Genomic DNA, 13262 nt, shown 5'->3' on the forward strand with positions numbered 1-13262 from the left:
CAAATGTCCACTTACTGCTGGCCAAATAGTGTAGGTTTGATTGTCAGATGTTCACATACCGTTGGACATATAGTGTAGGTGTGATAGTCAGGTGTCCACATACAGTTGGCTATATAGTGTAGGTGTGAAGTTCAAATGTCCACTTACTGCTGGGCATATAGTGTAGGTGTGATAGCCAGGTGTCCACATACTTTTGGCCATATAGTTTAGGTATTATGGTCAGGTGTCTACAATCTATTGGCCATATAGCGTAGGTGTGGTGGTCACTGGTCAGGTTTCCACATACTGTTGGCCATACAGTGTAGGTATGATGGTCAGCTATCCACATACTGTTGGCCATATAGAGTAGTCTATGTGACATTTCCATTGTGTTTTTCTAGGAGGAGCAAATACACAAAAAACATGAACTAAATCTTGATACTGGAATCTTTCACAAATATGAGAATCTTGTGCAAGTTTAAATGCACTGATGCCTGTCTAAAACATAAATATCAGTTTTAGGAGGACATTTGTTTATGATATGTTCCTCTACATTGAATAATATACTTTATATCCTTTTTATAGATCAGAAATGATGAGATGTGTGAAATTTGCGAAGTGTGGACTGCTGAGAGCCTCTATCCATGCCGGATCTGTTCTCGGGTCTTCCACGATGGCTGTCTGCGCCGGATGGGCTACCTGCTCAACGACAATGCACTTGAGGTTACAGAAATGGCACATACAGAGACAGGATGGAGCTGTTATTATTGTGTAAGTAGGCGTTGGCTTTCAATGTTTCACTGAGCTAAATTAGTACATCATCAGGACTTTGGTCTGACATATTTTGGTTTGCTTTTAAAGGCTATTGCTATTATAGGCTGTCTATATAAAATGATAAATAGACTAATCAGTATGTTTTGCCTAAAGTAATATTATGAGCTCATTTATACAGTGCCCTCTACCCAAGATGTCCCACACTGGCAGGAACAGGACTAGCACTTCCTAGCTATCTTTTGTATACCTCACTCACTAGCAGCTTCCTAGGCACTTACACAGCCTACTCATTACTACAGTGCTACCAACGCTAACTATTGTGACATCTAGAAGTTAATTGGTGGAGCTAAAATGGGTACCTCTGTGCCCCTACCTTACACAGCCACCTGTGCTTGTAATCTCTACTCTGAACAGGTCAAGTATAGCCAAAAAACTACTGTAACCCTCAGGAGCTATTTAAAGATCACTGAAGCACTACAAATCACCCAGAACCATCAAAGTGTATCTAAAGTCAACAACCAAAATGTAATCTAATACACCTTACTAGTCTTTAGATATGGTGGGTACATTTGCTTTCTTTTGATAAGCTAAGCCACAGGTGTCAAACACAAGGCCCGCGGGCCGAATGCGGCCCCCCAGGCTATTTCATGTGGCCCTTGCAACTCTCCTGTAGCTGCAGCACCCCCTCCTGTCTCAGTAGTCGGCAGCAGTGGGGACAGAACTCTTTTGCCAGATCCAACGCTTCTCTGTACAGCTGCAGAAAGGCTCGTCTTTGCTACCCCCACCCCCCCCCCCCTTTCTCAGCAGTCCGCAGCATCCAGATCCTGCACCCCTCTGTGCAGCCACACCACCTTGTCTCTGCCTCCCCTGGTCTCAGCATTCAGCCGACCCTGGAAGCTGACTCCAGCCCTTCTCGGGTCCTCCTCCAAACCCTGTACTTTCTTCCTCCCAGACCCACCTGTATCTTCTTCCTGGCACAAGGTAAGGGGTGCTTTGTGATGTAAGGAAGGGTGGGTGACTCTTGATTTCTTATGGTGGGGGGGGGGGGCTCTTGACCTCTCATGTAAGGGTGTATGGGGTGCTCTGGACATCTAATCTTACAGATATAACCGGCCCTTTGAGGGCAACCATAATGCTGATGTGGCCCGGGATGAAATTGAGTTTGACACCCCTGAGCTAAGCTCTCTTTTTTAATGTCTAGGAAATGTCTGTTGCTAATAAGCCAGTATGTTTAAATAGCTTCCTGTGCACTCAACCGAAATCTCAGCTTTTTTTTATCTATCTTATGTGAACTACAAGAGACTTTAACGTCATTGGCGCCAATTAATTTTGGCAGAATTTTGAAATTTGATAAAATTATCATGCATTATTGTTATTATACAGGGTTAATATAACAACTATGTACAGAATGGAGAGAGGAAGTACATGTACATAACAGTTGAAAACAAGAGGAAATAGAGGGAACTGCTCTTTAGAGCTTACAATCTAAAAGGAACAGTCAAGTGATACTAAAAGGCAATAACTATGGAGGATGAGCTGATGGAGAAAGTAAAATTACACTTTCTTAGGCAGAAATGAGACAGGCCTCTCTGAAGAGATGGGTTTTTAGGGAGCGCCTAAGGACGGATAGAGTAGGACAGGGATTCCCAAACGACAACCCTGCAGCTATTGCAGAACTACACATCCCATGAGGCATTGTAAAACTCTGACATTCACAGACATGACTAGACATGATGGGAATTGTAGTTCCTGAACAACTGCAGGGCCATAGTTTGGGAATCCTTGGAGTAGGAGATAGACAGATTGGGTTAAGGAGTTCAAGAGGATAGGAGAGGCGCTGAAGAAGTCCTGGAGGAGAGCATGGTGGACGGTGACAAGGGAGCTAGAGTTCAGGAGATCTAGAAAGGTGAGGAGAGAACAGTTTGGTTGGTATTTCGAGACGAGGTTGGTGATGTGGCTCGGGGCTGAGTAGTGTATGGCTTTGTAGGCTGTTATTAGTATTATGAAATGTATTCATTGGTCGAGTGGAAGCAAGTGGAGGGATTAGCAGAGCGGGGTAGCGGACACTGAGCAAGTGGATGAGTCTGGTAACAGCATTCACAATAGACTAAAGGGGGGGGGGGGGCGGGGTAGCCTGTATAGACATAGGCCAGTGAGGAAGTAATTGCAATAGTCAAGGCAAGCGATAACACAAGGAGTGGTGTTTTTGGTTAAGCAGGGGTGTATTTTGGAGATGTTACAGAGATTAAAGCAGCAAGATTTGGTCAGTGATTGGATGTGGGGCTGAAAGAAGAGTCCAGGATATACCTAGCACCCTTCCATGAGGGGAGGTGTTGATGGTTGTGCCATTGATCTCGACAGAGAAGTCAGAGGAGCTCAGTTTTGAAAAGATTGAGATTGTGGAGATAAAGAGGAGTGGAGTATTGATGGCAACGTGGTAATCCTCCTGTCAGCATTCAAAGTGATGTTTATCTTGTGTACCTCCATCCATCAAAACCACATTCACTGACCTTTGTGACCCCCAAATTATAGGAAGGTCATTATGTGCATGTGTCATCTATGCATACACTGGAAAACCCTTCTAATTCACTACAACCTTATAATGGTCACAGAAATTCCTGGCAGATAGGACCACCAAAATACAGACAGGTTCATGTGCCCATGAATCATCAATTCAAACATTGGAAATTTTTATCTATCTGCTGCAGCTCAAAATGTTCAGAAGAATGCCCAAAAGACAAAATGCTTCTGATATTATAATATGCAGCGCTACCCTTGTAAGAGCCACTGAATAGAATGGGTCCTTCTGTTCTTCACACTGGACTCTTTACATGTCTCAACCTCTCTGTCCCACCTGGTTGGGTGGAGGTCTGTATAGCCTCACAAATGTGCCAGGCAGTATCTGACACCCAGCAATAAAGTTCTACTAGACAGACAAGCACCAGGGCAAATAGTAACAAGACAGCGTTCTGTAATGTAAATACAACCAATAGATGGCCAGTTAAATACCACATGGATTGAACATAGCATTAAAAGAGAAGTTTGGGTTTTGTTTTTTTAAATCACACTTTCCTAGGTGGATGCAGCATCAGTCCGATGCTACATCTGTCCCCTGCCACCTCTAAGACTGAGCAATCAAACACTGCTGATCGCTCAGTTCTCAGTGCTCCGTGAGCAGAGAGCTGCTGACTGTCAGTCAGTCACAGCTTTCTGTCCTTCCCTGCCCTTCCCTGCCCCCCGGTGCTCACTGAAGCACTGGGCTGTGGAGCGGATGGCTCAGACTTTTAGTGGCACACTGAGAGGCTGACCTGGGTGCCGGTCCAGACATGTGGGTGGATCCCGACCATATGGTCGTGATCTTTTCCCAGCCTAAACCGGCCCTGTGACTTCAGCAGACAGCAAGCTTTAGCATGTTGTCGTCTAAAAATGGGTCACAGGAGTGCAGAACGGACTGCACTCCTGTGATCCACAGGAGGAGTACAGCCAAGTGAGTTTTGGCTGTACTTCTCCTTTAACATTATCGATATACAGAGCATCACTACCAGAGTTTAAAACAATATTTGTGTTTAACTTCCAGGTCCGCTTAAACAGTAACAAAGCCCCAAAAATGCAGAAATGAGTAGTGGACAAATTAGAACTACTAAACTATATATATATAGTTATATACTAAGGCTATGTTGTCAACCTGCACTCATGATGGCTAAGCCAGACCTAAATTGACTACATGGTCATAAACCATAAAGCAATTAAATGCTAAGTGGAAAACAAATGAAGAGTAATAAAAGAATTGGGAGGGGGAGTCTCTAATAATGATCTCCAGGTGGCTACCATTGGGGCCTTTTTAAAATGCTGGTGCACTTAGTAAGAGTCTCTTTTAAGAAGTTATAGATGGTGAGTAGGCAGAGAATACCGGCTGGTTTCAGAGTAGCCTTTAAACTCTACAATCAGTAGCCGTTGTAGTTTAGCATCCCTGCGGCACAGACACTTTGGGGATGGTGTAAAGCAATGTCAATAGCTGGGTGGCTGACTGGGCATGGGTTTCTGTTGCGTAGATAACCTGCTTTCAGTGGATCTTGTAAATAACAACAAGAAAACATGGGCTTGCATCCCTCTCAGCGACACCTGGACTCAATGGTTTACTCTAGCGATGGAAGGGGTCCCCTCAGTTCTACTTTATGCCTGTAGCAGTGGGCTTGCACACCTGCAGCCTCTCAGTGCCACTGATAAGAATGTTGCTGGCTGTCTTACGTATCTTCTGTTGAATGGATCTGAGCCCGCTTGGCTCAACCTGCTGTGTCCCTGTGTCACCAAGCGAATGGCTTTTCTAGGCAATTCTACTTAAGCTCTCTTTGGCCCCTCTTCTTTGGCTCCTCCTCCGCCCCAAAGCATGTTGGGATATGTAGTTTAAAAGCCCAGTTGCTCTGTTGCTTTGGACTATACCTCCCAAAGCTCCTAAAAGCTTATGGGTTCTCCTAGCCTTATTTTTCCCCTGCTGACCAGAGGGAGGATGATGTAGCATGTCTTCGGTACCAAACAAAGAAAAAGAAAAAGATATGACAAGGCAACATCTCAATTTTCATATTACTGTAGTCCAGAACATGACTAAATTTTTTTTATAAAAATGCAGAAAAAAAACAATAGGAGACCTTCTTAAATGTGAAAAGTGCTTGAGTAGTACTATACTTTTCAGAAGCATCATAATAAAGTGGTTGGGTGGCCACAGTATAATGTGTAAAGATGGGGGAGATCAGTATAATACTTAACCCTCCAACAAACAGCAGAGCATTAACAGACCTCCTCAGAGTGGCACATGATGACGTCTCCGCTCTACGCATTTCGACATAAGGTCTTTGTCAGGCAATGCTCAATTTAGCCAGCAATTTCCTTTCCTGGCAGGTTTGATGCATCAAACAAATACCTTCTGCTGTGTTTCCATTTTGGAGTCCTGAAGTGCTTCTGATGTTCTAAACCTTTTTATTTTGCAAAACCGCCCTGCTGCAAAGCATTCACTGTATATATTCTGTTTGCGTCGGCTTCCCCCCCGGCTGCCAGTAAGTTATTAATTATGCACAATGGTATAGAACTTGAAGGTGGCAACACAGCACTTTTAGGTCAAACTCAGAGCAAAAAAACCACAAAGCTACATGAAAGCCGAGCACCTCCAGAGACCCAATAGGATGAATTTTACCCTCAAACACCCAATAAAAGAAAACAAGCAGAAAGAGACACATTGATCGCCCGCGCAACCGCCAGCAAGATCCGCACGCTGCTTTTCAAGTCGTCTAATAAAGATACGGCGCTCTCTCCGTCTAATTTTATAACCACAAGGCATCGGATGAGATGTGAGAGAGCAGACCCACAGAAAGCCCTGCTGGGATTCATCCCTGAATTCAGGTTCAGCAAAGGCCAGAGCGGGGTAATGTGCGCACAGACGCAGAAATAAAATTCCACTGCTTGTCCAAAAGCGAAGAGAGCGTGTCTGCACAGAATAGTCTCAGCAGAGCAAAATTACATGACAGCTGTGAGAGCTGAACGGGAACAATGAGGTGTCAAGTGTTACAAGAACAAGAAGGAAAATGTTCTTTCAACTGGGAAATCTTACCAAACATGTTTAAAGGGAAACCTCTAGGGGTATAACTGTCTGTATGTCAGACACTGCAATCTGTACCTCTGCTGAACAACTGGTATTGTTAGGAGAAAGCAGCAGGGATAGCCAGATCTGCGTAGCTATACTCAGGAAATTGACACATGACTATATATGACTTAAGATTTATTTATAGCGAGAAAAGAAACACATCCAAACACCAACATACAGAAAATACAGCAAGCGTGAAGATACAAGTGAAACATAAGACAAAGACAAAATACCTTACAAGCAACCTAACTGAGCAACAGAAAACCTATCTAGCAACTAACTATACAATATATACAAAATGGGGAACACAGAAAAACAGGGCAAAACTGAAGAACAGTCAGAAAAAGGGTGGAACCAAGACTGGGATCAGGAACAAGGTGGAGTAGGTAGAAGGAAGGCAGCTTACTAGACAGGAGCATCATATAGGTACACGGCAGAAGCAGGAACAGGCAAGCAGTATCTGGCTAGTAAAGCAATACACTGACATGAGAAGACTAAATACCCTTCCAGCAGCCAGCATTAGGTGGAGACTGATAACTGGAATCTGCTGGCTGCTGGTAGATACCCACTAGTGGACACTGGAACTACAACCTCCTGCACATTTCCACCAGCAGGTGATCTAGGTCCTGACAAGAATGAGAGAGGAAGGGAGAGAGGAGAGGAGAATAGAAAAAGAAAAAAAAAAGGAAAGGAAATAGGAAAGAAAGGGGGAACTGAAAGAGAAAGGATGAAAAGGGAAAAGGGAAGGAAATTGAGAAAAAATAAAAGGAAGGAAAAAGGAAATCAAAAGGAAAAGGGGGAAAGGAAAAGAAAAGAAGAGGAGAGGAAAATCCAACATAAAATAAGGAAAGGAGATAGGAAAGAAAAGGAGAAAGTCAAGGAAAAAGGAAAAAGAAAAGAAGGAAAAGTAGGGACAAGGGAAGGAAAAGGAGACAAAAAGGAAGGGAAAGAAAAGAGTAGAGGAAAATACAAAAGAAAACAAGGAAAGGAGATGGGAAAGTCAATAAAAATAGAAAGAGAAAGGAAAAAAGTAAAGAAAGGGGAAGGAAAAGGAAAGAAATAAGTAAAAAGGAACCAAAAAGAAAAGGGGAAAGGAAAGTAGAATTCAAAGGCAGAAAAAAGAAAAAGAAAAAAAAACAAGAAGAGGAGAGGAAAATACAAAATAAAAAGAAGGAAAGGCAATGGGAAAGAAAAGGGGTCAGTCAGTGAAAAAGGAAGAGAAAGTAAAGAAATTGGAAGGAAAGGGAAAGAAAGTAATGAACAAGGAAACAAAGGAAGAGGGGAAAGGAAAATACGGAAAAAAAAAAGAATAATTAAAAAAAAAAAAAAAAGAGGAGAGGTAAATTCAAAAGAAAAAACAAAGAAAGGTGATAGGAAAGGAAAGAGGACAGTCAGGGAAAACGGAAAGAGAAAGGAAGAAAAAGGAAAGAGGACAGTTAGGGAAAAGGGAAAGAGAAAGGAAAAAAAAAAGAAAGAAAGGGGAAGGAAAAGGGAAGGAAGAAATGAAAATGGAACAAAAGGAAAAGGGAAAAGGAAAGGAAAAATACAAAGGAAGAAAAGGGAAAGGGGATGGGGTGTTTGTAGTAGTCGGTAATGGTATTGGGGATGTTGGCAATATACAAGTCTTTGTAGACCAATTGCTCTGGAGGAAAAGGAAAGGAGACTATATATGTCAGACACTGCAATCTGTACCCCTGCTGAACAATATATGAAAGAAAATAAAGAACAGAGGATGGATAGGAAGGAAAGTGAGGAAAAGAGGAAAGAAGGAAGGTAAAGAATAGAAGAGATGGGAAAAGGGAAGGCAGGGTGGGAGGCAAAGAAAAACATAAATGCAGAAAAAGAGAGGATGAAATGAAATAAAAAAGAGAAAAGGAAAACAAAAAAGCAAAGTCTGTGATAAATGAATAGTAACAGTAAGTGCAACCAAAGAAAGGAAACTATTCCTTACAATCTGCAATCTTACAGAAGATGTTTTTTCCCCTAAAGTGGCAGTTATGTAGCTGTCCTGGCCATGAAGGAGTCACATTTTAAAATGCAAAAAATCTTGAGATCATTGCAGTAAAACTGCAGCGACGGTCCTCCTTCCAAGTGTCACAGCTGTGCTCAGCCCCCCGCAGAGAGCCACAACATAAGTAAAGGGAAGTCTTCTTTTAATTCTTAGCCTGGCTCTCAATAAATTGGAGTGACTCTGGCTCCTTTCCAGCACAATGTTCCGCTGCAGCTCAGATTCATTATTAATGGCCCATTATCATGGCTAGATCACCGTCTCTCTGCTTTAAGAGCTATCGTTGACAAGCAATGGAATAATCAATGCGGAGTGTTGGCGGGCAGACGCACATCCAGGCACCGGTCCAGATTTAATCTGTGCATCCCACGCTCATCTAGATGCGCTATATAAGTTTGGTGGGGGTTGGGTGTTGCTGTCAGAAGAAATATAAGGGGGTCCCTGGAAGGTAGATTAATTTCTGTAGCATTTCTGCACTTCCTTGCTTTTCCACTGGGCGCGCCATATTTCATGATGAGTCAGAGATGCATGTCCACCGCCAGCCAGCAGGTGTCTCTCTTCATCATCATCCCCCTATATGGTTCTCATCTATACCTGGCTTTCCTTTTGTGCCAGGGGCCTTAGCATTTTAATCGAATGCTCCTGTTCTGTGGATCACCACTGTCTTGCATTTGCCAGGTTATAGTACCACCCCCTATGGCAGTGATGACGAACCTTGACACCTCAGATGTTCTGGAACTACATTTCCCATGATGCTTAGCTACACTGCAGAGTGCATGAGCATCATGGGAAATGTAGTTCCAAATCATCTGGGGTGCCAAGGTTCACCATTACTGGTCTATGGGATGAGGGCAGTGCTGTAATATCCAAAGTCAAGAGTGCTGTACCATGGGGAGTGTCTTCTAATCTGGTAACAAGCTGAGACTAGGAGGACTCCCTTAAAGGGAGTGCTCTTAATCTCAGCTTGTTACCTGTATAAAAGACACCTGTCCATGGAAGCAATCAATCAATTAGATTCTAATCTCTCCATCATGGCCAAGACCAAAGAGCTGTCCAAGGGTGTCAGGGACAAGATTGTGGACCTACACAAGGCTGGAATGGGCTACAAGACCATCGCCAACAGCTTAGTGAGAGAGTGACAACAGTTGGTGCAATTATTCGCAAATAGAAGAAACACAAAATAACTGTCAATCTCCCTCGGTCTGGGGCTCCAAGCAAGATCTCACCTCGTGGAGTTTCAATGATTATAAGAACGGTGAGGAATCAGCCCAGAACTACACGGGAGAATCATGTCAATGATCTCAAGGCAGCTGGGACCATAGTCACCAAGAAAACAATTGGTAAAACACTACGCCGTGAAGTACTGAAATCCTGCAGCGCCCGCAAGGTCCCCCTGCTCAGGAAAGCACATGTACAGGCCCGTCTAAAGCTTGCTAATAAACATCTGAATGATTCAGAGGAGAACTGGGTGAAAGTTGTGTAGGTAGATGAGACCAAAATCAATCTCTTTGGCATCAACTCAACTCGCCGTGTTTGGAGGAGGAGGAATGTTGCCTATGACCCCAAGGACACCGTCCCCACCATCAAACATGGAGATGGAAACATTATGCTTTGGGGGTGTTTTTCTGCTAAGGGGACAGGACAACTTCACCGCATCAAAGGGACGATGGACGGGACCATGTACCGTCAAATCTTGGGTGAGAACCTCCTTCCCTCAGCCAGGGCATTGAAATGGGTTGTGGATGGATATTCCAGCATGCCAATGGCCCAAAACACATGGCCAAGGCCACAAAGGAGTGGCTAAAAAAGAAGCACATTAAAGCGGAGTTCCGGCCTCAAATACCTTTTTTAACTAAAAATACCCCCATAATACTAATCCATCGCCCTTTACAGAACCGCTATTCTCATACTTACAAGGTGTACAGTATTGGATTTTTTGTCAAAATCTTACTTTTAAAAACACTTTCTGGGCGTGGCCATCTTGGATGTGGGCATCTGAAGCCGCAGTGTAATCTGCTGTGTCCTTCTTCCTGATTCCAGGGAGGGTTCTGGGAGTTCTTCCTGATTCCAGCCTCCTGGGAGTGATGACAAGCAGCTACCAGGATGCAATGCAAAGGCGGAAGTGATGTCGGTGGCTGTGGCCACAGAGAGGGGAGAAGGAGGAAGTACAATCAAAAAATGCCCTGAAAATAAGGTAAGGGACCCCCGAAAAAAATTGAAAATGCCCAATTGTTGATCAGCATAGCGAGCACTCCAGGAATCACTTAAGTTGCAAAATAGGCCGGAACTCCGCTTTAAGGTCCTGGAGTGGTCTCCAGACCCTAATCCCATAGAAAATATGTGGAGGGAGCTGAAGGTTTGAGTTACCAAACATCAGTCTCAAGACCTTAAGGGTTAAGACTTGAAGAGGATCTGCAAAGAGGAGTGGGAAAAAATCCCTCCTGAGATGTGTGCAAACCTGGTGGCCAACTACAAGAAACATCTGACCTCTGTGATTGCCAATAAGGGTTTTGCCACCAAGTACTAAGTCATGTTTTGCAAAGGGGTTAAATACCTATTTCAGTCATCAAAATGCAAATCAATTTATAACTTTTTTTAAATGTGTTTTTCTGGATATTTTAGTTGTTATTCTGTCTCTTACTGGTAAAATAAACCGACCAATAAAATTATAGACTGATCATTTCTTTGTCAGTGGGCAAACGTACAAAATCAGCGGGGGGTTCAAATACTTTTTTCTCTCACTGTACATTTACAGAAACTCTTTTAGCTGCCAAAGGATTTATATCTCTGTCCATCCAGTCCTGAGATTTACACAGCTTTGTCACACAGCACAACCTCGCCTGGTTTTTCTCTGCTGACGTTCACTAGTACTTCTGTATTTTCCCTGCTCCAGCCAGTCTGCAGACAGTGAAAGGAGAAGAGGACAATGTCAGTAGAGGAGAGGTCGGTGTCAGTAGTTTTTACTATTGTATTTTTTTTTTTTTTTTACAATTTTTTTTGTTTTACAATTTTTTATCAACCCTTTTGGGGGGCTTTGGTGAAATATCATGGGTCTAAACAGACCCATAACTTCTCACTTTTGAGACAGAGCTAAGGACTGAGGGCAGATTCCCCAATCCCTTCCTCTACAGCCTCAGCTGCACTGGACAGTGAATGAATGGAAAGTGCTCTGTGCTGAGCAGGGTCCTGTTCATTCACAAACTGAAGCATAGGTAACAGCCAGCTGGCAGCACTGCAGGGGGGCAAAGGGGGCACATGTGGAGGCGTGTGATCATACAGCTGTTATTGATGGGCCTCACCCAGCTGACATTGGTTGACTGGCTGGGCCCCCTGGATCACAGTGATGTGGAAGGTCAGTAGTAGAAGTTCCATGAGAAGCAGTAGCGTAGCGGCCAACCTCACCATCCTCCTGATCCACCCAGCTTTTAGTGTCCGCCCACTCGAGCTGGCTGACTCACGCTCTCCAGGTCCAGGGGGTCCAGCCAGCTGCAGGAACCAGAGGAGCCACCATCACTAAGGCAGCACTTCAAAGTGACTGAACAACAAGAAGGAACAAAGCCCAAGGGAAAGCTTTCCCCACATTCTACAGCTTCCCCATGCCTCCCCCTTGTACACCCCCTACCTTATCCTCCTCTGCCCCCAATTTTGCCACTCCCCCTTGCCCCCTCAGCTCCTGCAGCTTCCTAATCCTCCTCCCCATTCTGTGCACCCCCTGATACCCCCTCACCTTGTTCCCCCCCTTACCTTGTGCAGCTTCCCCCTGCAACCTGCCCCCCCCACCCTGTGCACCCCCACCACCTTGTGCAGCATCTCCATACCCCCGTGCCCCCCTCACCATGCAAAGCTTTCACATGGCTCCTGGAGCATTGACCTTGTAGCTGTGGTGCCATCCCTCCTCCAGAAACTGGTAGCATATGGGGTCTTACATTGCAGTACATGTTGTGGTTCTCCAGCTCATGTCGGTTGAGGTGGAGGTCTTCCAGTGTCTCTGGTGGTGGAACCAGGCTGTGGCCAGGGGTCCTTGGGGTGGATGACACGGGAGGCAGCAGGACAGTAGATGACGTCGCACTGCTGATGGTGGCCCCCTTCAGGCTCTGAAGGGTGGCTGCCGCCTCTGCTGGTAGAGCTCCAAGACGCCCTCCAAGACCTGATATAGCTACACCAGTCACACACAGTTTATCTCTTCAGTAAGACAAAGAAATTTAATTCAACACAATTTTACCTCAGCTAATTGCAGTACAGAGGATGTTTATTTTTCATTATTTTAAAGTGTAAGAAGACAATGACTTTCCTAAACCCTGTCTTTGTGAATAACTAACTGACTAAACCCACTAGCACTAAACGGGAGGGGAGGACAGAGGAATATACCGAAATCCTATTAGTAAACAATTGTAGTGGTCAGGAGCCACCAGAAGTTGTCAGCATACTACAGAAAACGGATAACCTAATGTATTTCAATACAAGACATAAAAAAAAATACATGAAAATAAGGCGGAACAGAAACAAATATAAAGCTTTCTACCATTAAAACAATTAAAATCCTAGCTATTCATATTCTTGGGTCCCTTGGTTCCCATGGTTCTTTAGTACATCACATCTGCTTTGTTAAAATTAAATTACAGATCGGCTGTTCGTATTTTTGCAGCCTTGCTGCTATTCCAGAGAGCAGCCAGTTTATGTAGAGATTAAGGGAATGGCATACGGTGTTAACATTCGCCTCATGCCGTCCTCGCCCTTCCAGTTATTTCCCAGCGTTTATGGTGGCTTAGATTCCCAGGCACTGGCCCTGCGTGGCTCCATCTGGTCCTTCACTGCTTGGCAGGACCCGTGTATTGCACAGATATTAGAGATGATTAGTCTGTCTGT

The 13262-nt window shown here is 44.2% G+C and overlaps 1 protein-coding gene across 1 annotated transcript in view; it reads left to right on the forward strand.

The window, feature by feature from the left end:
• Positions 1 to 13262, forward strand: part of PHF24 (PHD finger protein 24) — a gene marked incomplete at its 5' end in the record, with an annotated part of 124480 nt that overhangs the window by 18706 nt on the left and 92512 nt on the right. The window contains one exon of the mRNA XM_082243954.1: positions 565 to 750. Within this exon, the coding sequence (XP_082100080.1) occupies positions 565 to 750 (186 nt within the window). The remainder of the gene's footprint in view (positions 1 to 564; positions 751 to 13262) is intronic.

Source organism: Pelophylax lessonae, assembly GCF_965119305.1.
Source record: "Pelophylax lessonae genome assembly, chromosome: 1".
Lineage (NCBI taxonomy): Eukaryota > Metazoa > Chordata > Amphibia > Anura > Ranidae > Pelophylax > Pelophylax lessonae.